General features: G+C 35.7%; 1 protein-coding gene and 1 long non-coding RNA gene across 5 annotated transcripts in view; both read right to left on the bottom strand.

The window, feature by feature from the left end:
- Positions 1-26094, bottom strand: part of LOC105233304 (uncharacterized) — a 1563509-nt gene that overhangs the window by 907468 nt on the left and 629947 nt on the right. The gene's annotated exons all lie outside the window — the stretch shown is intronic.
- Positions 5411-24736, bottom strand: LOC125776698 (uncharacterized). Of its 2 annotated transcripts, none has more exons than XM_049450236.1 (2): positions 9225-11188; positions 5411-6609 (listed from the first exon to the last, which is right to left on the bottom strand). In XM_049450236.1, exon 2 carries the CDS (start codon positions 6588-6590, stop codon positions 5793-5795), a length of 798 nt encoding a protein of 265 aa, XP_049306193.1. In that variant the 5' UTR covers positions 6591-6609; positions 9225-11188; the 3' UTR covers positions 5411-5792. The 2 variants fall into 2 exon arrangements, with proteins under 2 accessions (XP_049306193.1, XP_049306192.1); XM_049450235.1 differs by lacking the exon at positions 9225-11188 and adding an exon at positions 24669-24736 and having other exon boundaries at positions 5599-6609.

Genomic DNA, 26094 nt, shown 5'->3' with positions numbered 1-26094 from the left:
GGAATATACTGAAAGGCCTACCGTCTGAGAAGAACAAAAAAAATCGGAAGAAAATGAAAAACAAGAATATGGAGAGGATGATGATGATGAAGATGCGTTGTCACTAGAGGAAATAAGAAAAATGATTGTAAAAATTCCTGGTTGTACAGAAGTAAGTGCTGAAGATGTAGGAGAGTGGATGGCTTGTGACACGTCTGACCCTGGTTTTCAAATTCTCAATGACGATGAAATTGTTGTAAGTGTGAGAGAAGATGTTGAAGTGGAAGTGGAAGAAGAACTTTCTGCTGATGTTGAAGTAGACGCTGGACCATCAACTGCTCACCGTCAAGCGAATGCGTGACCTGGCTGCCCGAAAACGGTTGAAGACCGCAAAACAGCTTACATTGACGGAGATGTTTAAAAAACAATGATTTTTATTTCTAAACTTGTACATACTTAAGTACATTTTATTTATATTTAAAACATGTGAAAACATGTTTCTTTCATTTAATTCAATAAAAAAATAGTGCAATATAAAAACGAATCTCTTAATATCTCCAATGGCAATTTTAAAAAAAAAAATCCGATTATCCGAATGGGTCCCGGTCCCCATTAATTCGGATAATTGGAGTTCTACTGTATACATACGTACCTAATTAAATCATACGTCTAACATACCACCGATCGATGGCGCTTTCTGTGCTAGCACCTTAGTATTAAGTTTATTTTTGTAATTTACTTACGGCGTGTTGGTTTATAGTAAAGGGTGATTTGATAACTTTTTAAAAAAAAAAAACGCATAAAATTTGCAAAATCTCATCGGTTCTTTATTTGAAACGTTAGATTGGTTCATGACATTTACTTTTTGAAGATAATTTCATTTAAATGTTGACCGCGGCTGCGTCTTAGGTGGTCCATTCGGAAAGTCCAATTTTGGGCAACTTTTTCGAGCATTTCGGCCGGAATAGCCCGAATTTCTTCGGAAATGTTGTCTTCCAAAGCTGGAATAGTTGCTGGCTTATTTCTGTAGACTTTAGACTTGACGTAGCCCCACAAAAAATAGTCTAAAGGCGTTAAATCGCATGATCTTGGTGGCCAACTTACGGGTCCATTTCTTGAGATGAATTGTTGTCCGAAGTTTTCCCTCAAAATGGCCATAGAATCGCGAGCTGTGTGGCATGTAGCGCCATCTTGTTGAAACCACATATCAACCAAGTTCAGTTCTTCCATTTTTGGCAACAAAAAGTTTGTTAGCATCGAACGATAGCGATTGCCATTCACCGTAACGTTGCGTCCAACAGCATCTTTGAAAAAATGCGGTCCAATGATTCCACCAGCGTACAAACCACACCAAACAGTGCATTTTTCGGGATGCATGGGCAGTTCTTGAACGGCTTCTGGTTGCTCTTCACCCCAAATGCGGCAATTTTGCTTATTTACGTAGCCATTCAACCAGAAATGAGCCTCATCGCTGAACAAAATTTGTCGATAAACACATTTCGAACCGAACACTGATTTTGGTAATAAAATTCAATGATTTGCAAGCGTTGCTCGTTAGTAAGTCTATTCATGATGAAATGTCAAAGCATACTGAGCATCTTTCTCTTTGACACCATGTCTGAAATCCCACGTGATCTGTCAAATACTAATGCATGAAAATCCTAACCTCAAAAAAATCACCCGTTAGATACATTAGGTTTTCCTTAAAGGACTTAAAATAAATCCTACTTACTATAGTCAATTACGTTTTGTTCCGGTATAAACATAATTATTTAAGACAAACACTAAAAATAAGTTAAAATTTTACACCAGTCCAAATAAAAAAATTTGCATGTGGCTGTGGGTTCATATCAACGGCTGAGGAGTTACAATGCTTAAAAATCAGTTAATTTCACTAGATCATTTCTGGGGGTCCTACAAGGGTATTCTCCGGTCTTGAAACAATCTGGGGTCGAATCGTTACATCCGTGCACGGATCGGCAAACATAACGGGATACGTCAATCGTATACGGTGATTGGCATTATGACATACGATAGCAAACGGATCGTAATGTATTTTTAATTCACAATAGTTCTTAAATTCCACATTGCTTTGTATAGAATTTTTATGTCACAATAGGTGAGGAACTGTCAAAACTGTTGCGAAATTTTTATTAAACTACCAAAACTAATTAATTATCACAATGGATCTAACTTTGTTTTTTTATTTTAGCTCTAGAGAAGCGATAGGGATAAAAAAAATAGTTCGGAGATAGTTGAGAAATCTTAGCGATGGCGTAGGTGTAAAAAACAAGACAAATTATGAAATAGCAGGGTGACAAATCTGTAAAAAAAAACGTCACCTTGAAATACTCGAGCGCGATAGATTTTTTTTCATTTTAAAGGTAATTCTGTCAGAATCACGAAAATCATATAATCTGACAATTTCCGTGGGGCGATACAGGTAAAATCGTCGACAAAAGGTCAAGCGTACTAATCACCATAGCGTGGTTGTTGTTAGTAAACGCTTGACACTTTTGTTTGTTTCGTTCGTTTACAGCGACCAGTTTTACATCCATTGTAAAAATGAGTGACGTTAGTGTCAAATGTGTTTACTGTGGCGAAGAAACGTATGAAAAAAAAAGTTTATTCCACAAACTCTAAATTTTTTTTATTAATATTTAGATCTATTTTCATATTAATAAATTATTCAATTTTCTATACATATACATATACATATGTATGTATATGTTTCACTTATTATACATATGTATATGTATACACTGTTTTTATTACATCCTGTAACATAAACAAGAACCAAACAGAATTCTTCCACTTTTAAATCGTCAGATTAACGATATGCCTCTATATAATTGTCAGATTATCTTTTGGGAAGACTCTGACATCAAGTTCATCCCCCTGCATAAAAATCTGACGCGCTCGAGTATCTCAAGGTCACCTTCTTTTTTTACAAGTTTTAAAATCAATAAATGACTTTTGTCCACGTCGAAATTGTCAGAATATTAAATGGTACACTTTTTAGAGGTTCATTAACATTCGCTTAGAAAATCTGACGCGCTCGAGTAACTTATTTTTTTTTTTTTTTTTAACCTGCCATTACGGCCTTCAACCCTGACTTGATTGTCAGATTAATATATATCGACTATCAGAAATACAATGCGCGTATATACCATAAATGACTGACGCGCTTGAGTATTTTCATGTGACTGTTTTTTTTTTTTACATTTTTGAAACCAATTACCCGCTCTTGTCCCCACTAAAATTGGAAAACTTCACCTAGACTTTCTTTTTTTTAACCGTTATCTTGACAATCTAGTAAGTCTCCATGACGCTCCAGTAACTGCAAATTTAGCACTCCGGGCTCCCCTACTAGTATATGTCCTTAACCTTGTAAAGAATTTTATTTTTAATGTCGACTAAAATACGAAAAATTTTGTTCATATAAATATTTACTAAAAATTATAAAAAAATAAAATTAAAAAAAATTTGCTCACATTTCCATAAATTTATCTATTCGATTGGTAGTTTGCGTTCGAATGACGATTAGAAGGAAGGATATGTTTATATACTCGTTCACGTATGACATCATGCCAGAATACGATAGAAGCGAAACGATCACGTATATCATAATACGAAATACAGGCTTTTACGTGACGAGTGATACGTTTGTAACGATTCGACCCCTGTTAGTCACGGCATTTTATCGTAGAATTTTCGAGCATTACCCCTGTCGACCAACGGCTCGCTCCCCTCTTCAACTTTCGGAATCTATCTCATCCCGTTTTTGTTGTGGTCGAATGTAAAGTTGCGAGATAGACAAATTATTTTCTCTCTCTACTGTGACACGGCTGTTTTCAACATACCAGCTATACTTTTGGCTTTTCCTAAAAGAAATGGTTTCGTTTGCGGCTGTATGTAAGGAGCTTGAATTGGCGTCTCACAGTTTCTTTTATTAAGTTGCTGACAAGTGCTTTCAGAGAGCAGGGGCGCAAATGAAGTAGAAAATCTTTTGGCTGTCTGTTGTGATTGCAGCTTTTCGACGTCGAACCTTCCTTGTGTTTGAGGACGTGTGTTTTTTGCTGCACAGAGGCGGTGTTAGCACCTCGGTTCTTACGCACGTCTAAAACACCATAGACGTGTCTTCCGTCTATCACAACATGATCGATTTTGTTGGTGGCTTCTTAACCGGCTGTGACGCGGCACGTATTTAATTAAGAGACTGGATATTCTAGATGCATGCCCTTAAATCCTAATCCTTAACACGTTTGCATTGATCGTCATCAAAAGAGCAGCCCACAGACTGATACCAGACATCGATTCATGGGTAAACAGAAGATGGAGACCTGAAGTTCCACTGATCCAATCATTGAATACTTCAAAAAGTTTCTGCTCCAATTTTATCATGACGTTAGCTGACGAAGAGTCAATTCTAGTTGTAATGGTTATTTTTATTTTTCTCTCCCATGAAGTAATACTTAGTCCGGTGGTTCCGCACTCCGACTTTCGATGATTCCTTCTACTATAAAACAACCATAAGGTGTTAGAAAAACTTTATATTAAAAAAGGTTGCGAAAGAATTAAACATTTACTAATAACGCAGCAATCGTTAACGGACTAGAAACAAATTTGGTATTTTATTAAGTTATATAAACACCTTGGTTTTTATACTTTTGCAACCTGTTTCAACAGAGTATAATAGTTTTGTTCACCTAACGGTTGTACGTATCACCAAAAACTAAGCAGGATAGATATGGGATAAGGTATATATAAATTATCAGGATAACAAGAAAGGTTTATAATAATATAAAGGGATAAAATTTTGTACTAAATATCCTTTATAATTCAAATTCAGGCAGATTAATTTTCTGACAATAATAATTTTGTATATTTATACTAGAGGACCCGTCCACGCTTCACTGTGGCTGAAACGTAGATAATACTACTAAATCTATTTAATTTCTATTAGTTGGATTATAACTATTAGTTATTGAGATATAATACTTTGTGAAGCAATTTGTGTTAGTTTACAAAAAAATGGATCATAAAGCATTTCGTGTGTTAATAAAGCATTCGGCTTTTTGGGGAAAATACTGTTGTATTTCAGGGAAATCCAGCGTTGGAAAGGTATTTTCTAACATGGAAACAGGCGAAATGAGCAAAGTAGGTGTCTCGCAAGTTCATAATCCAACAAAAGCAACGAATAACTGATTTTGAGAAGTGTTTAAGTGCTCTCTAATCGGAATAAAGCCGAATTTTTTCGTCGGTGATAGAAACATAGTTCCATCATTTCCCACTGGAGTCCAATCGACAATCATTCTAGTGGACTGCACAGGATGATCCGGTTCTCAGGCGTGGAAAGACGATAAAGGCGGCTGGAAAGGTTATGATATCAGTCTTTTGGGATGCACGTGGTATAATACATACTCAACGACTGTGAAAAATCTCAAGCGTTTTTGAGAAGCGATAATAAAACTTGGGAATGCACGAATAAAATCAATAAGCCTAATTGCCTGTCACGAAAATTGCGATAAAAAATTAAGACGCGTCCGGTCGTTTCCACGGCTCAATTACAATAGCGCATTTATTTAATTTCATTTAGTTGTTTAGCATAAATCTTAAAACTAACGGCTTAAACTAGTGGTAATGTTCATATGCATAAAAAAAGGAGTAAGTATAGTAATTTTCAACTTTCGTTAAATATTGTAAAATATTACGTGGAGGTAAGTAAGGTGAGTAATGTTTTAGTATTACAAATGTATTATTAAGGTAAGTATACAATAATAATATAATTCAATATTTTATAATTTTTATAATTAATTTTTCTTAAATTTAGTCTTAGATTTACAAAGATGTCGCCTGGCGCAACACCGGCCGCCTTGACAGGATCTGGATCCTTCAATATTCATGGGCAGTAATGCCAGTTTATGTATGGGGCGCTTAATTGTGGCCGCCTTATTCGCCACGTCTGCGACTCGCACCTTGCCGTCTTGCCCTTCGACGGTTGCGACGACGCGTCCGAGTACCCACTGCTGTGGGGGCACGTTGTCCTCGTGGACGAGGACGAGGTCGTTGAGCTGCAGATTGCGAATGGGGTGCAGCGTGTTGTTGCGTTCCTGAAGTCCCGTCAGGTATGTTTTGGACCACTGTCGCCAAAACTGTTGCTTGAGACAGCAAACAAGTTGCCATCTCTCGCAGCAATGAATTGGGTCCATTGCTACCTGCGCTGGTGGAAGTGATCGCAGGGAGCACCCTATTAAGAGATGCGCTGGAGTTAACGCTTCGCCGTCGTTGGGGTCCTGGTTCAGAGGTGTTAGGGGCCAAGAATTGAGGATTGCTTCCGCTTCGGCCAACAGTGTTGATAGCTCCTCTGCTGTGAGGAGCACGTTGTCGATTGTGCGAACGATAAGATGTTTGGCGGACTTCACCGCGGCCTCCCATAATCCGCCGAAGTGTGGCGCCCGCGGTGGTATAAAGGTGAAGCTGAATCCTTCGTCGGCGGCGAATCCCTTCAGTTCCGTTGCCTGGGCCAGAAACGCCTCTTTCAGCTCGCGCAGCTTGCGATCGGCGCCGACGAAGTTGGTTGCGTTGTCGCTGAACATCTTCTGGGGCATTCCTCGGCGACCAATGAACCTTTTTAGGGCGAAAATAAATGAATTAGTTGACAGGTCTGAAACTAATTCTAAATGAACTACTTTGGAAGTAAAGCAAACGAAAACTGCAATATATGTTTTTACGGGTGGTCGATCGCGTATTTTTAAAGTTGTGTATATCGGACCACAAAAATCTACGCCACATATAAGAAAGGGTCGTAGTGCTCGAAGTCTTTCGACTGGCAAATTTCCCATTATTTGGTTTTGCAACTTCGGCTTGTAATAAAAACAATGTATACAGTTTCTTACGGTTCTACTGCAAGCTTCTCGGGCATTGATTAGCCATATGCGTTCTCGAAGAAGCGCAACCAACGCTTTAGCCCCAGTGTGGTGATTTCGAATGTGCAGGAACCGTAAATACGTTATAACGAAGTGCGAACTTTTATTTAATAAAAGCGGAAATTTGGCATCGTATGGGATAAGTGAATTTAATAGGCGACCTCCTACTCGGATTAATTTGAACGACAGCGACATATCCGAGTACTCATACAAAAACGGGTTGAGTTTTTGCACGTTTGCGGGTAGGGTGGTGCCTTTATGCAATTTTTAAATAACATCCGAAAATTCTGAGTCTGTAGTCCAAAAATTTTGGGCTCTAGAAGAATTACCTTCGGATTCTAATGGCAATAAATTCACACAAGAGCAACAAGAGTGTAAAAATTTTTTCGTAAATACAACTCAAGTATTGCCTTCAGGACGTCTTCAAGTCAGAATGCGTTTTAAAGCTGACCGTAAGTTACTCGGTCACTCCTATGAAACCGCAGTTCGGCGGTTTCAGGCCTTGGAGAGAAGGACATTAAAAGATCCAGAACTTCGCAAAATTTGTCAAGTCTGACCCCACTCTTGTATTGGAATTGCCAATTCCAATTACGCTTAATGTTTTGTGCTGGCGTCGAATCCGCAACTTTTGTGCCAAGTCCTCCGTCATAAAGTTGAACTGGAAGCCTGAGTCCAGCAAGGCTCTCGCAGGCAGGTAATCTTCGCAGCTGGTCCTCACTAGAGTTATTGCTGTTGCCAACATGACCCGATCCGGCATACTGGCTGTATGCATGGCATGTGTGGTTGATGATTGCGGATGAGGTGCCGCGGGGAAGGACACTGGATACTGGTGCAACAGCGAGTGATGGAATCGATTGCATATGCGGCAACGATCCACTCTATCATTTGGAAACGGTATGTCCCTTACGCAAGCAATTTACGCATTACCGATTTGACGAACTCGAACCTCTGTTGCACCGGAAGAGCCTTCAAAGTAGGGCAGGCAGTTAAATGGTGATACCTCGATTTGCACTGTTGGCAAAGAGGCTGCCTCGTATTTGCTGCAACTAGCGTCAATTCCTATCCATATGTGTTTGTTTCCCATGATTCGCACTGCTTGTAGGTATGGGCTTCGTCCTAGAGTGTAGTGAATGCTCCTTCCGCTGATAGCTGCTGGTATCTTCGATTTAGGGTGGCATCACAGTCCTTCCACAGTGGCAGTTTGTCATAGTCCAGCGCTTCTTCCCATTTGGATCGGGTGGCAGTGTCAACCTTTGTAATTACAATGTGTATGATTATTGCGTTCGTTATTGGTTTTTCATCACCCAGCGATAGCTATGAATTATATACCGCTGACACTTCGTCAATCATTGAACGTAGGGAAGGCGCAGAAGGCTTTGGGATTGTTGGCAGCTCAAAAAGTTTAGATATTGTATTGAAACATATCAAACATTTATTATCATAAACTTTTTTGAGACTTGCCAACGCTTTCGGATAATTTTCATCCGACATCTGAAACGCTTTAACTGTTCCCAGAGCCTCTCCAGATAGACAATTTACCAAATGGTTAAATTTTTCTATATCTGGGATATTTGGATCGTTATGAACCAAGCTCTCGAACAAACGCATAAAATTTTTGAGTTCTGAATATTCTCCCTTGAATTTCGGGAAATTCATTTTAGGGAGTCTTGAGCTGTGAGAAGCTACAAAAGATGTTTCGGCAAGTGAACTTTTATTTTTCGCTAAAATTGATTTAATTATGGACTTCGTTTCAACGATTATGTCCTCTAATTCCCCTCGGGCCATGTCGTCCACATCAATTTCTTCAATCTTTGATTGGTATTTCATTAATTTTTCACTATGTGAATTTAATATATCTAAACGACATTCCAATTCTGTTTGATCTAAAGACATAGTCTTTTCGAGAAGGCCCGTTTTAATGCGCAAAATACTACTTTTCGCAACCGTTTTTTGACGTCTTAACGATTTTAAGTCCGTCAACTCCTTACTTGGAGATAGGTTTGCGAGGTTTGGCTTTGGCTTGCTCATATTCGCTTGTTTAAATTAAATTTCCGAAAAAAGACTATAACGGTTGGCAACAGATATATTAAGAATCGATAACGAAAACGAAAAATAAAATAATATCGATTCCCAAGTATACGAAAGCCAAACCAATAAATGCGCAAAATGAGCAATAGCACAAAAAAGTAATTTAATCGGAAAATGTCCGAACGAAAATCGACAAAAATTACGAAAAAATTACCGATAATTGCAAGCGCGGATCGAAAAAATTGCGAAAAATATACTAATTTAATTTTGCAATTATGAATTGTTCACCTTTATTTCAAAATAAAGAACTACCGCAAAATCCCAAATCCCTTATTCACTTTGAATTCGTACATACGTATATGTAGAATTATGTATTAATATAGATATATATGTATGTAAGCCAAATACAATACAATATAATAAATCAATATAATATGAAGTGAAAAGGGAGAGCCAAAACTGAAAGTGCACTTGCTTTGTTGTAGTTTGCTTTTTTTTGCATTGCTTTCAGTAATTCGCACTCGTTACTTGGTGCGTCGGCTGTTTGCTGGCTCTTACGTCCCTTTGACACAGGATGCAGCGGCAGCTCCGCATCCGAATAGAAAAAAAGAAACAAAAAATAATCTAACCAAAAGAACCTATTGTGCTGATATTAATTAAAGTGTAGTCAAAATATGTGCATACACATACAACATATGTACATATAAAACACATACATATAATAAAGAGTGCAGAAAAATAAAAACATATTTTGCAAGGAAAATATTTAAATTTCGTGCCAAAAACAGAAAATACAAACGGTTAAAAAAATCGAAACCATCAACCGGGCGTGAAAACCAAACATAAAACAGAAATAACAACAAATTAAACGGGCGCGAAATTAAGCCAATCTAGAATAAGTAAAAAATAAACACACTAAAACCAGGGACAGTCAACTGGAAGCGAAGGATAAGAAATTAGCGTCAAAGGCCCGAATACCCGCAGAAACACTCGCACATTAGTATATTATCCCCTCAAAAACTCTTCATGAAGGATAAAGTGAGTTGTATCGTTTGGTTTTCATTTATTTCATAATGCATTTATGTACTTGTATGTTAAAGTTTGCAGTTTTTTAGCACAAAAACTGTGATAATTAATTAAAAAAGAAAAAACAAAACGGCTTAAACAAAAATTAATATTCAAACTGTTTTAAGTTACGGCTTTATTTTGCGATTTTTGCCTTCTGTATTTACCTATGTGTTTTAAAACACATTTACATATTTAAAATACATAAAGATTAATACAGATTCAAGTATTTATTTGTAATACTTTTTGACCATACCCCTTGTGCTTAATTAAGCAGGCAGGAGTGAGTCTTAAAAGGAAATCTAAGCAAATAGAAAAAACATAACACGAAAAGAGATGAAATAAATTAATCACGCATGTCGTTTTACAACAATAATATTCATACCAAAACCAATTTACAAACCTCAAAATAAATACATAGGAGCATAAAACAAAAAAAAAATACCTGCAGGTTACCAATTCCGTTTCGCGCTCTCCTTCTATAGCAAAATATAGTAGCGCAACTTATGCTTACGTACGGCATAGAATAACACTTTCTATATACCCTACGTTGAGTAATACTAAACTATTAAATTTTAAATATGTATTTTATCAAAAAAAATAAAAAAAATAAAAAAAATAAAAGCGAAATTACCTCATACATAAACGGTGCTAAATTTATTTTTAATTGAAACATAAACATACAAAAAGTTCCAATAAACAAAAATTCTTACTTCGAAAAATATTCAAATATAAGTACAAATTAATTTTTTATTTTCTTTATTGGTTTTTTTAAAGTAACTCATAACTCTCGCTTATAACTTATAACTCATAACTGCCCTATTTATCTCTTAATTTTAGTTCTTATAGTATTATAATGCTGATCGTGCCAAAAGGATGGCTGTGGCATTTCTTGTTGCGTGATTAAGTTCATCTTGTAATTGTATTCCAATAGATTTTATGATGACTTTGCAAATTGGCTATTGTTGATTTTAATATTCTTTGTTTACGTTAATTCTATTTGTTTTGATAGGCGGTTGGCTTGATCTTATGGATGAATGTGGTGTCGACTTACATCACATATGTGTCTACTAGAGATGAATGGGATAGGGGTTTATTTTAGTGGGTTTGGGTTGCATTAACTACCCCCCTTGTTAAAAAAAGAAACGTCCTCGTTTCGGCTTAGGACGTTAATTCATCAATTTTGTGATAGATTCAAGCATATTGGCATTAGCTTCTTCAATTTTCCTTTTTTATATTTTTTAATTTTTTGCCGGATTTTGATAATTACATAAATCAAAGCAATAATTATTGCCAAAAATAAGAGTGCCCAAAGAGTTGGGTGAGATTTAATTTCTTCTTGGCCCATATTTAAAAGGTTTGTATTTTTATATTTTAAATCTATATTTTCTGATTCAAGATATTCGAGGACATAAAACCGATTAGGCTGATTTGATTTAACATGGTTCCAAATTATGCTACTTGGATTTTCATAAATTTTGTTGTCAATTACTATGGTGTTATTGAAGGTTACTAAATATGTACCATCGATATCGATGTTATCAACTGTGTGTTTTCCTGATATTAAGATTATGCCATATTTAATAATTTCTAATTGTTTGTTTTTTTCTTTAATTTTAAGACATTCTCCTTTTTGATTATTTAAAATTTTAGAAAAGCAAGTTTCTTTAAAATCTATTTCACAGTAGCTAGCACTTAATTCTATTTTACATGTTTTAATGTTAGAGTATGTGTTTTTCATTTAATTATTTCATTTTCCATTACTAATTTTCCATCATTTTGACTTATAGATTTAGCTTCATATAGTATACATATATCTTTAATTACAGGGCATTTAATATGTGTTTATGCGACTTCATGGCATCTCACCCCTCACCACAAAATTCATCACACCACACAACATAACATTTATCACATAACTCACACTCATCATACAACACAACATTCAGCACACAACCTACACCATCATACACGCAACCCCACGCAACAAACCAACCACACTACACACACACCACACGTTATCGTTTCACCACCTAACCGATCAAAAGGGATTGGTTAGATGGGGGTGAAACCTATTCGATTTCTACGCCCGACAAAGATATACACGTCTCGCCAGCTCGTCTACGGTTGACCCGCGTCCAGTTAATTTGTGGTCCAAAATTTGGAGAATCTTTTTTTTCGGTCGTGTGTGTGGTTGTGCACTGACAGTGGCAGGAGTGAACATAGTACAAATAAAGGAAAAATTATATTTAATAAAATTTTAAGATATTTTGAAAAGAAAAATTTATATATCAACTAAAATATAAAATATTGTGAAAAGGAAGATAGAAAACATATAAAATATTGTGAACTAAACTCAAGTCAAAAAGGAATACCTTTTTGAAACATAAACATACAAAAAGTTCCAATAAACAAAAATTCTTACTTCGAAAAATATTCAAATATAAGTACAAATTAATTTTTTATTTTCTTTATTGGTTTTTTTAAAGTAACTCATAACTCTCGCTTATAACTTATAACTCATAACTGCCCTATTTATCTCTTAATTTTAGTTCTTATAGTATTATAATGCTGATCGTGCCAAAAGGATGGCTGTGGCATTTCTTGTTGCGTGATTAAGTTCATCTTGTAATTGTATTCCAATAGATTTTATGATGACTTTGCAAATTGGCTATTGTTGATTTTAATATTCTTTGTTTACGTTAATTCTATTTGTTTTGATAGGCGGTTGGCTTGATCTTATGGATGAATGTGGTGTCGACTTACATCACATATGTGTCTACTAGAGATGAATGGGATAGGGGTTTATTTTAGTGGGTTTGGGTTGCATTAACTACCCCCCTTGTTAAAAAAAGAAACGTCCTCGTTTCGGCTTAGGACGTTAATTCATCAATTTTGTGATAGATTCAAGCATATTGGCATTAGCTTCTTCAATTTTCCTTTTTTTATATTTTTTAATTTTTTGCCGGATTTTGATAATTACATAAATCAAAGCAATAATTATTGCCAAAAATAAGAGTGCCCAAAGAGTTGGGTGAGATTTAATTTCTTCTTGGCCCATATTTAAAAGGTTTGTATTTTTATATTTTAAATCTATATTTTCTGATTCAAGATATTCGAGGACATAAAACCGATTAGGCTGATTTGATTTAACATGGTTCCAAATTATGCTACTTGGATTTTCATAAATTTTGTTGTCAATTACTATGGTGTTATTGAAGGTTACTAAATATGTACCATCGATATCGATGTTATCAACTGTGTGTTTTCCTGATATTAAGATTATGCCATATTTAATAATTTCTAATTGTTTGTTTTTTTCTTTAATTTTAAGACATTCTCCTTTTTGATTATTTAAAATTTTAGAAAAGCAAGTTTCTTTAAAATCTATTTCACAGTAGCTAGCACTTAATTCTATTTTACATGTTTTAATGTTAGAGTATGTGTTTTTCATTTAATTATTTCATTTTCCATTACTAATTTTCCATCATTTTGACTTATAGATTTAGCTTCATATAGTATACATATATCTTTAATTACAGGGCATTTAATATGTGTTTATGCGACTTCATGGCATCTCACCCCTCACCACAAAATTCATCACACCACACAACATAACATTTATCACATAACTCACACTCATCATACAACACAACATTCAGCACACAACCTACACCATCATACACGCAACCCCACGCAACAAACCAACCACACTACACACACACCACACGTTATCGTTTCACCACCTAACCGATCAAAAGGGGTTGGTTAGATGGGGTGAAACCTATTCGATTTCTACGCCCGACAAAGATATACACGTCTCGCCAGCTCGTCTACGGTTGACCCGCGTCCAGTTAATTTGTGGTCCAAAATTTGGAGAATCTTTTTTTTCGGTCGTGTGTGTGGTTGTGCACTGACAGTGGCAGGAGTGAACATAGTACAAATAAAGGAAAAATTATATTTAATAAAATTTTAAGATATTTTGAAAAGAAAAATTTATATATCAACTAAAATATAAAATATTGTGAAAAGGAAGATAGAAAACATATAAAATATTGTGAACTAAACTCAAGTCAAAAAGGAATACCTTTTTGAAACATAAACATACAAAAAGTTCCAATAAACAAAAATTCTTACTTCGAAAAATATTCAAATATAAGTACAAATTAATTTTTTATTTTCTTTATTGGTTTTTTTAAAGTAACTCATAACTCTCGCTTATAACTTATAACTCATAACTGCCCTATTTATCTCTTAATTTTAGTTCTTATAGTATTACTAGCTGACCCCGCAGCCGTTGTCCTGCGCGAAATTATGTGTTTTGAAATGAAAAGACAAAAATTCATATCTTATTGATAATCATTTATTTGCTATTTGCCTACATTTTTCTTCAATGTAACACAGCTTGATAAACAAAATTTTTTTGTTTCTGTTTCAGTGCGTAAATGTACAGAGAAGATGGTTTTCTAACTCTTGAGCACGCCACGTATATCTGGCCGTGTGAAAAACATAGCATTTCCAAATGTATGCCACCCACTATGCGACTATTCTGTTGATCGTCATTTTAAATTCAATTTTCACTGGAAACGGAATACTTTTGAACCGAAATGGCAAATCGTTAGAACTCAAAAGAAATCCGTAGAATCAAGCATTCTGTCCCTTATATTTGATAGGTGCATCACAATCAGATTGCGATGATGCGGTGGCATACCAGGCCTCTCCAAAGAATTTACAAATTCCACTGGTAATTCACGGTGTCGTCTTCATTGTCAGACGATCGATCGATTTGTATGATTGCAAGTCTCCTGGAATTTGACTTTGAATTTTCCAGTTTAAGTCAACAACATAGGTATTTGTGGCAGCTAAGATTGCTCGTACACTCAAGGAATCGTACTTACGACAGTTTGGCTAATGTTCGTATAAACATTCGTGATGAGTCCATCTTTCGTGAATTGATAAACGGCATATGGGATTGATATCAGACCATGGGAAGTATCAATCAGTATTGACCCATTTCCAATTCTTAGCGTATGCAATGTAAAATGTCTTCGGCAATGTAATTTTTGGTCGTATCCCATAACGCGGATTTGAAGGCTGATCATCGCGAAATGTGTGTGAACTTCAGTGGCATTCGTTTTTCGGGTGGATTGTGTAAGTTCATTCTAATGCATTAGTTGAGAACACACCTGGATGTCCATCTACTGGATGACCCTGCTTTCTGCGTAACAATTTCTTCGATGATGCATCCCATGTATAATATCAACGTATTTCGAATAGGGCAATGTTCTCGCAAACGGATCACTGACGGGAGTTGAGAAAAAACTCGCTAATGTTAATTCTGTTGCTGGTGGTGTTTCTGTTGACTGTACTGTATTCTCTGGGTTGAAATAGACTCTTTCGTCATTCCCCAAATTAACTTCGAGACGCACAACAGTCGGAAAACGTTCATGAATTTCAAAAGAAATATCCTACAAAGCACTTTATTTCAGTTCACGGATCGACCGTGTCGTTTAAAACCAATAACCGCCATGTTGCTTCCTATGGTAACGTATTTACAAACGTATTTTATCGATTACACCAAATGAATGTGAATTAGACAATAGTGGCGAATATGGTACGACCCATGTGTTGTCAAATTTGATGTGTTGTTAACTTCGATATTTACGCCGATAGAGTGGATATCCATCATTTCCAGCTTGTGTTTCAGAAAAGCACATGGATAATGTTTCGCGCATTTATTGTCAGGCATACAAACCGAAGTGTGATTGTGGTGTCCGCAAGGTCCATGAACCATGTTGGTTTTCATCACTTCATATAATACTGGATCTTTCTCTGCATCATTAATTTCCGCAGAAATGAGTTCATCAATTTGATCTGGTGTGACAACCATCCACCATCCAGAGAATATGTACGTGCGACAAACGTCTCTTTTGCCACTCAACAGAGTACATTTAGCATCTAACAGTACCACATATATGTACCTACCCTACTCCAAGATAAACTCCATGAAACATCGTAACTGTTGTTTGAAAAGTCGTGCTGTAACATCGTGACGATCGCTTGCTTATTGACTGCGATCCATAATTCCGCACGTATGTCACCGCATCCTGGGAGTACTTCTTGCTTTGCCTTGCCTTTGGCTGCCATACTTTGATGGACCGATATTAGGGCGACCTCTTCGTGGCTTCGTAACAAATTTCAATCTGCAATTGACCTCTTTGTGTGAAACGCACGTAAAGTTTTTACTGAATAATTTTTCTTTTGAATAGCCGGAATAAAAAAGCAAGCCACCGAAATTGAACTATTCAAATAATTTACAAATCAAAATATTGAAAAACAAAACAAACAAAAATTGAAAAAAAATGTTTATGGAAAAAAGATACTTTTTGGAATTATCCTAAAAAAAAAAGTATTCTCCTTGTTTGGGAGGAGACCTATCCGAATTGATGGTAATCACCGAAATCGGTCCAGGCGTTCTCTAGTTATAAGCGTAGTAACTAACATCACTTTCTTTTATAGATATTAAGCGGTGTGATAAAAACTTGATCCACAGATGTCGCCTTTTTCTTTGGCATCGTTTTGTTTAATACACGTTTACGCCAATTTAAGGTTTGAATATTGGATACTGCGATGGTAGCGCCATCCATCGGTCAAACATTCCAAATTTAAAAATTGATTAAAAATGAAAAAATAATTTAAAAAACATTTTCCAGTGGACCAGATTGTAAATATAAACCATTCCCGAATCTCCTTGAACGTACACACAAAATTTCATCAAAATCGGTCCATCCGTTTAGGAGCAATTCCAAGGCAAACACACGGTCAGAAGATTTATATATATAAAGATAATGCTGATCGTGCCAAAAGGATGGCTGTGGCATTTCTTGTTGCGTGATTAAGTTCATCTTGTAATTGTATTCCAATAGATTTTATGATGACTTTGCAAATTGGCTATTGTTGATTTTAATATTCTTTGTTTACGTTAATTCTATTTGTTTTGATAGGCGGTTGGCTTGATCTTATGGATGAATGTGGTGTCGACTTACATCACATATGTGTCTACTAGAGATGAATGGGATAGGGGTTTATTTTAGTGGGTTTGGGTTGCATTAACTACCCCCCTTGTTAAAAAAAGAAACGTCCTCGTTTCGGCTTAGGACGTTAATTCATCAATTTTGTGATAGATTCAAGCATATTGGCATTAGCTTCTTCAATTTTCCTTTTTTTATATTTTTTAATTTTTTCCCGGATTTTGATAATTACATAAATCAAAGCAATAATTATTGCCAAAAATAAGAGTGCCCAAAGAGTTGGGTGAGATTTAATTTCTTCTTGGCCCATATTTAAAAGGTTTGTATTTTTATATTTTAAATCTATATTTTCTGATTCAAGATATTCGAGGACATAAAACCGATTAGGCTGATTTGATTTAACATGGTTCCAAATTATGCTACTTGGATTTTCATAAATTTTGTTGTCAATTACTATGGTGTTATTGAAGGTTACTAAATATGTACCATCGATATCGATGTTATCAACTGTGTGTTTTCCTGATATTAAGATTATGCCATATTTAATAATTTCTAATTGTTTGTTTTTTTCTTTAATTTTAAGACATTCTCCTTTTTGATTATTTAAAATTTTAGAAAAGCAAGTTTCTTTAAAATCTATTTCACAGTAGCTAGCACTTAATTCTATTTTACATGTTTTAATGTTAGAGTATGTGTTTTTCATTTAATTATTTCATTTTCCATTACTAATTTTCCATCATTTTGACTTATAGATTTAGCTTCATATAGTATACATATATCTTTAATTACAGGGCATTTAATATGTGTTTATGCGACTTCATGGCATCTCACCCCTCACCACAAAATTCATCACACCACACAACATAACATTTATCACATAACTCACACTCATCATACAACACAACATTCAGCACACAACCTACACCATCATACACGCAACCCCACGCAACAAACCAACCACACTACACACACACCACACGTTATCGTTTCACCACCTAACCGATCAAAAGGGATTGGTTAGATGGGGGTGAAACCTATTCGATTTCTACGCCCGACAAAGATATACACGTCTCGCCAGCTCGTCTACGGTTGACCCGCGTCCAGTTAATTTGTGGTCCAAAATTTGGAGAATCTTTTTTTTCGGTCGTGTGTGTGGTTGTGCACTGACAGTGGCAGGAGTGAACATAGTACAAATAAAGGAAAAATTATATTTAATAAAATTTTAAGATATTTTGAAAAGAAAAATTTATATATCAACTAAAATATAAAATATTGTGAAAAGGAAGATAGAAAACATATAAAATATTGTGAACTAAACTCAAGTCAAAAAGGAATACCTAACCACAGGCAAAGGTAAGTATACCCCCCAAACTAAGTGCAACGAACAATATACTATATTACAATTATTTCATTATTCTGTACTACTTTAAATTTAGATGCGTCAATTACATCTGTGATAGTAAAATTATTGTGTTCATGACTTACAATATCTTTAATTTCTTTTATATTCAATATTGTTGGGTTAAGAATTCCGACTTTTCCTAATACAATAGTTTGGAGAGTATTTTCTAGATCTGTTAGTATTAATTTATTTCTGTGTTGCATTATGTTAATTAAGGTTGAACTATTCTCTATTTTACTGACAATATTTGTTAGTTGTGTAACTACCTCAAATAATTTGGAATTTGTAGTAAACTGTCTATTGTTATTTTCTATGAGTTCAGATAATTTCGCGTTTATTCGTACAATACCGTCATGGTCTGGTGTTCCCGAAATCCATTTCCATATTGTACCGAGTTCATTTATACCTCTTTTCGATTTTCTCCCCGTCGTAATTTCTATTTTTGATATCAGTCGTTCTATTTGGTCCATTTCTAAGTCCGTGTTGAATTTATTATAACAAACTGGGCTTCCCGTATCACTAGTCTTGATTTTTATAAAGTTTAAGCTATGTGATTCCGTAATTAGTTTTGTTTTTGTGTCATATAGAATTTCTTTATAATATGTCAAATTTGTTATGTGAAATATATCTCCCCAGTCAGTGTAAGTCGCGGCTGGTCCAATTTCTATTAAGACATAATCATCTCTCGTATAGTCAGTAATTTTGCATTGAGTGAATGGTATCAAAAGGATGATTATTGATGTAAGAATCATTTTCTGGAATTAATTTTATATTCTTCTTCTTAATTGGCACAGACACGGCTTATGCGATTATAGCCGAGTTGAACACCGCACGCCAGTCGTTTCTTCTTTTCGCAACGTGGCGCCAATTGGATATTCCAAGCGAAGCCAGGTCCTTCTCCACTTGGTCCTTCCAACGGATTGGAGGTCTTCCTTTTCCTCTGCTTCCCGCGGCGGGTACTGGACGAATACTTACAGAGCTGGAGTGTTTTCGTCCATCCGGACAACATGACCTAGCCAGCGTAGCCGCTGTCTTTTAATTTGCTGAACTATGTCAATGTCGTCATATATCTCGTACAGCTCATCGTCCCATCGAATGCGATATTCGCCGTGGCCAACGCGCAAAGGACCATAAATCTTTCACAAAACTTTTCTCTCGAAAACTCGCAACGTCGACTCATCTGTTGCTGACATCGTCCAGGCCTCTGCACCATTTAGCAGGACGGGAATTATGAGTGACTTATAGAGTTTGGTTTTTGTTTGTCGAGAGAGGACTTTGCTTCTCAATTCCCTACTTAGTCCGAAGTAGCACCTGTTGGCAAGAGTACTACTGCGTTGGATTTCTAGGCTGACATTGTTGGTGGTGTTTACGCTGGTTCCAAGATAGACGAAATTACCTACAGCTTCAAAGTTATGACTGTCAACAGTGACGTGAGTGCCAAGTCGCGAGTGCGACGACTGTTTGTTTGATGATAGGAGATATTTCGTTTTGCCCTCGTTCACTGCCAGACCCATTTCTTTTGCTTCCTTGTCCAGTCTGGAGAAAGCAGAACTAACGGCGCGGGTGTTGAAGCCGATGATATCAATATCATCGGTATACGCCAGCAGTTGTACACTCTTATAGAAGATAGTACCTTCTCTGTTGAGTTCTGCAGCTCGAACTATTTTCTCCAGAAGCAGGTTGAAAAAGTCGCACGATAGGGAATCGCCTTGTCTGAAACCTCGTTTGGTATCGAACGGCTCGGAGAGGTCCTTCCCGATGCTGACGGAGCTTTTCGTGTTGTTCAACGTCAGTTTACACAGCCGTATTAGTTTTGAGGGGATACCAAATTCAGACATCGCGGCATAAAGGCAGCTTCTTTTCGTGCTGTCGAAAGCAGCTTTGAAATCGACGAATAGGTGGTGAGTTTTATATTATCTTTATGAACTATTCTTGACTTGCTATATATTTTTACAGTATTACCTAAATCTTCTTTTGCCCTTTGTTTTTTTGTATTTTGGTTGTAACTTATTTCTTTCTCCTATTATTTTTTCATATATAACGTCATTCTTTTTATATGTTTTTGTTATTCTATTCTTATTATTTCTTTCTATCATTTTTTCCTGTGCGTTGCTTAGCTTTAATGGTATTTCATTGTGTGTGATTTTATTAAGATATATATCTATAGGTTTTTTATCAGTTACGGAATGGATTGATTTATTGTATTGTTGTGCAGCCCTGTAGATACTTTCTAAATCGCTAATTAAATGGTATTCCTGTTGGATACAACGTGATAGTTCTATTAGGGTTGAATGTACTCTTTCAACTTGACCATTTGTGGTACTATGTTTCGGGGTACAATAATAAACTTCGATGTTCATTCTCTGCATTAAAGATTTGAATTGAATTGAAGAGAAACCTGGTTCATTATCGCAGGTAATGTGTTTTGTCTCGGGAAAGCTTTGAAGTATGTCGAGGACCTTTTGATCTAGGTCTATTCTGTCATCTAAAGTACTAAGTATTTGGAATAAGCGTCTACTGCTGTTAAGAACTTTAATTTCTGTACAAAAAATATGTATGTCTATATGAATTTGTTCTCGTTCCCTTTCTGGTATAGGACCTTCACCTCTTTGAGGGTGGCGATTGTATTTGTTTTTGTTACATATGTCACAATTTCGAACATATTCCTTAAATTGTTTGGTCATGTCTGGCCAATAATATAATTTACATATTTGTTTTAAGTTTTCTCTAAAATTTCTTTGTGCTCGATTGTGTGTTTCCTCGACAATCATGTTTTGATCTTCTGTGTTAGTTATATCCGTTGGGAAGTTTTTAGTATAAAGAAATTTAATATTGAAGGTTTCTAATAATTTGGATTTTATTTATTTATATTAAATCTTCTGCGGTGCAATGTTTACCTGTAACCACATTTGGTTTCAAAAATTCTTTAAGTATATTTATCAAATTGTCAACTGTATCATAATCTATAATTTGCCGTGTTTTTCCGAAATTTGTAATTGATTCATGTATTGTGAATCTAGCTTTACTCAGTAATATCTGTTGCGAATATTGATTTAGTGGTCGGGTCGTTTCTGCTATATTTATATTGTCGCTACTTTCTGCTGAATGTTGAGTGCTGTTACTTGAAATGTCTGATATATCGTGTAAGTATTGTCGTGAAATAGCGTCTGCTACAACGTTAGTTTTTCCCGGTTTGTATATGATTTTTGGAGAATATTGTTCGATTAATGCATGCCATCGCTTCATTTTAGCATTAGGATTACGGGTAGAAACTGCAAATGTTAAAGGTTGATGATCCGTGTGGATTTTTAGGTTTGTAACGCCATAAAGGTAATTCCTTAAAGTTTTCAAAGCAAATACGATAGCATATAACTCTTTCTCATTTGTTGCATAATTTAATTCGGTGTTATTTAATGTCTTTGATATGAACGTGATTGGTTTATCTTCTTGAGACAGAACTCCTCCGACTGCAACATTTGATGCGTCAGTAGTTAAAATAAATTTTTTTGCATAGTCTGGTTGTGCCAGTTCAATTTGGTTTGCTAATAGATTTTTGAGTTTTTCACATGCAATAACTGCTTCTTGGTCTAAATCCAGTTTTACTTTTTTTGACATATGTTGGGAAATTCTTCCATTTTCTTCTGACAAGTATCTGGTTAAGGGTTTTGCTATTAAAGCATAGTCTTGAATAAATTTCCTATAGTATCCTGTAATTCCTAAAAAACTTCGTAATTGTCTCAAAGTAGATGGAATAGGGAAGTGTTTAATGCACTCAATATTTTTTGGGTCTGTTTTAATAATTCCTTGGGCAACCATATATCCTAAAAACTCGACTTCGGTTTCATAAAATTTTGATTTTTCTAAAGATATTTTCATATTGGCATCCTTAAATGTTTTGACTATTACCTGTAAGTGTTCTCTATGTTCTTCTATATTATTTGAATAGATTATTATGTCATCGATATATACATGACAAAACTTTCCTACATAATTGGGTAATATATTATCCATCGCTCTTTGAAATATGCTAGGGGCATTCCTTAATCCGAAAGGTAGTCTTAATTATTCATATTTGCCATTGTTGACACTAAAAGCTGTTTTTTCTATATCCTTTTCCTGCATTGTAATTTGATGGAAACCTGACTCTAAATCTAGAGTAGAGAAGTATTTTGCTGTTCCTAAATTTGCTAATATAACATTTGTGTCTGGGATAGGGTATTTATCGGGAACTGTATTTTCATTAATTTTCTTATAATCTATAACTAGCCTAAGTTTTGGTGTACCATTTTCATTTATTCCTTTCTTTGGTACAACCCATATTGGTGAATTATAGGGGCTTTTACTTGGACGTATTATACCATTATCTAATAGATTCCTTATTTCATTGTTCACAAAAGTATTAACGGACAAGGGGTATGGGTATTGTTTACTCCATATGGGAGTTTCAACAATTGTGCGTATTTCAGCTTTAATGTCCGTTCTAAAGGGTAAATTTGTATTTATATTTGAATGAATTTTTTCGATTTCATTCTTTGTTTCTGTTTTCAAATATTCAAGATTTCCATTTTTTTAATTATTATAAGCGGTATTATTCTTCGCTGGCTTTCTAGGATCTTTTTGTCCCAGAGTAGTACTTAAATTACATAATTGCTGGCATAATTCATCAGCGGGCGCCATAGGAGCATTTGAGCTTCCCAAGGTAGTATTAAAATTTCCAATATAAATTTTTTCAGTTTTGTTATTATATTTTAATTTTTCATTCTTTAAATCTATTACAACTCCTGCTTTTTTCAAAATATTAAGCCCTATTAGCATATCTGCTTCTAAATTTTCTATTACGTAAAATCTCTGTATCGTACTGAAGTTATTTACATCACTATAATCTTCAATAGTGGTGAATCCGTTAATTGTTTTTACTCTTTTAATTATATCTAATTTATCTCTATATAAAAAAGTGTTTGGTTTGCAATAGCAACAAGTGGCTCCTGTGTCAATTAGGACTTTTAGTTTTCTTCCTGTTACTCCGCAGTACCTATAAATGTATGGGAGTCCTGTCTTCAGCCTAAAAAAGCTTGTTCTTGAATATTATTTATGCTTTGAATTTTAGATGGAGGTTGTGGTGTTCTTTTATGTTCTTCAAAATTCCGTTTGGCGTATGTTTGTTCGTGTTGAGTTTGTTTGTGAATACTGGAATCTACGTCCATTGGTTCAGGTTGGTTTCTTTGGTATCCTTGATTAAATCTTTGTACATATTGTTGATTATTTCTGTTCTGGAATCCTTGGTTATATCTTTGTGCATATTGTTGGTTATTTTTGTTTACTTGAGGGAATCTTAAATTGTTCTGGAACTGGTTATTTGTAAAGTTTAGAGGAGATGTTCGAGGATTATGAACTTGCAATTTTACTGGGTTCGGCTGAGCCTGACTCCTACTGAATTGAAAAGCATAATTTGCTCTCATATTGTTTAAATTTAATTCTAGAGCTTTCGCTAAAGCATTTATATAGTTGATCTACTAGTCCCTTATTTGAACCATGTGACATTATCGTCTTATTAATTATCAAAGTCAATTTTTTATTGACTTCGTTATAATAATCAATAATGGACAAGTTTCCTTGTCGAAGAATGCTTATCTCCTGTTCAAGGATATGGATTGGTCGCTTATCGGCATAGGCGAAATCCAAGCGACTTATGATCGCGTCAAAATTGAGGACCGTTCCGTGATTTGTAAGAACGTCATTTGCGTATTGTATTATTTTGTTTCTTAATATCGTTAGGGCGGCAAAGTATCTTTTGCTACCACGGTTATACAAAGACATTGAGTTATGGGCGGCTTCTCGCCAACTAACGTATGCTTCAGGTCTTCCTGCAAACTCCCGTAAGGATTTTATTACCTCTAATGATTCGTCGCATCTAACATTTGCGTCAATAGTCTATACTGTGTATTCTGTTATATTATCTCTCGTCGTTATTTGAGTTATTTGATTTTTCAAAAGTTCTATCTCATTCTGTAGCGAAATTGTATTCCTTTTTATTAATTCTGAAATAATTTCTGCTGTGAGCATTCCTGTGGTATTGCTTGCTATACTCATTTTGCTGAATTTTTCTATAATTTTATCCAGTTTCACTAATATCACTATGATACATTCACTCAAATTTTTCTCAAAGGATTTGTGTCAATCGTCTGTCGTATTCTAACAATTAAGTATGTGTATTCTTATTAAAGTTATACATACATATATACATATTGCTAAGAAATTAAACTGGTGAACACGTCCTTTTATTACGGCAATCCAAAGTAGAAGAGATCAACGATAGTAATACAATAGTTACATAAAATATAAGGAATACGAAGTAGTTGAGGAACACCGCACAGGGTGCATCGTGTGATATGAAATAATAAACTTAAAATAAATCTTAGACATCCTGCCCGGTCGAAGCAACTGCTTCGAAATCGTCCGATTGTAAAAGTAAGCACAGTTTTTGTACTGCCCGGGTGCACACGCCATTAGAAGTCATCAATGTTGCGTTTCGAACAAGGCCATCACTGTCAGGATCTACCCCTGTTACACGACCCAGTCGCCAATGTGTTGGGGGGAGGTTCTCATGTCTGACCAGGACAATATCTCCCACCTGAATATTTTCGGAACGTCTGCGCCACTTACTTCGTGATTGTAGAGTCGCCAAATACTCCACCGATGCCAGAACTGTTGAGTAATAGTAACTCCCCGATGTCTTCTGCAAATCACACATTTGTGTACCACACTGCGAACAACTTGCCTTGCGTGAAGAATCCAATAGCGGTAGCTGTCCACAGTTCTTCGTAACCTCCTGAATAAATACCACCAACTAATGGCACCGCTGAGCAGGGAACAGTTTGTCGCAGCTTACCAAGTTTGTACGCAGTGGGCAATTCTCGGTTGTGCACCAAGGTCTCGAATGCGTCCTTGAATGCCAACCAATTGTGTAACGCGCCATCAAATGATGGAATATATAGAGGCTCCAATTTCAATTCGACCGACGAATTCATATTGCCCTCCGTAGGAGCGTATGTCTCGTCATTCTTGCTCGGTCGCAAGCGCATCAGGCTGGAACATAACTCATTGTACATCTCTTCGGTGACGTCCCACCACGCTGAATGTACTTCCAACTCCTTCTCTTTCGCCAGACTCAGGAGCGCCTCGTGGTTTATGAGCATGCGCTCGTAATGAGATCTCGCCGAATTCAACAGTTGCTCAACCCTGGGTGCATCTAATTCATCCGTGCTCGCCTTGCGCATCTGTTCCATGGTGCGAGAAATAGCCGATGCATGAAACTGGCGAAGATTTATTTCTGCCATGTTTCACTGCGTATGTAAAGTGCGGGTATGCTTTACAATTACAATGGATATTTTATCCGAAAATATCGCGTGAATCCTTTAGGATAGCGTTAAAACAAGTTATTTACCGGAACCGCCAACTGAAACTCTCAAAATTAAAAAAGTTCTTAGTCCTCACAGGAGGCACCAAAAATTATGTTAAGAAATTAAACTGGTGAACACGTCCTTTTATTACGGCAATCCAAAGTAGAAGAGATAGTAATACGATAGTAATACAATAGTTACATAAAATATAAGGAATAAGGAATACTAAGTAGTTGAGGAACACCGCACAGGGTGCATCG

The sequence above is a fragment of the Bactrocera dorsalis genome, chromosome 2 (assembly GCF_023373825.1).
Source record: "Bactrocera dorsalis isolate Fly_Bdor chromosome 2, ASM2337382v1, whole genome shotgun sequence".
Lineage (NCBI taxonomy): Eukaryota > Metazoa > Arthropoda > Insecta > Diptera > Tephritidae > Bactrocera > Bactrocera dorsalis.
Note: the sequence above shows the minus strand (reverse complement) of the source record. Positions and strands in the feature narration are given on the sequence as shown.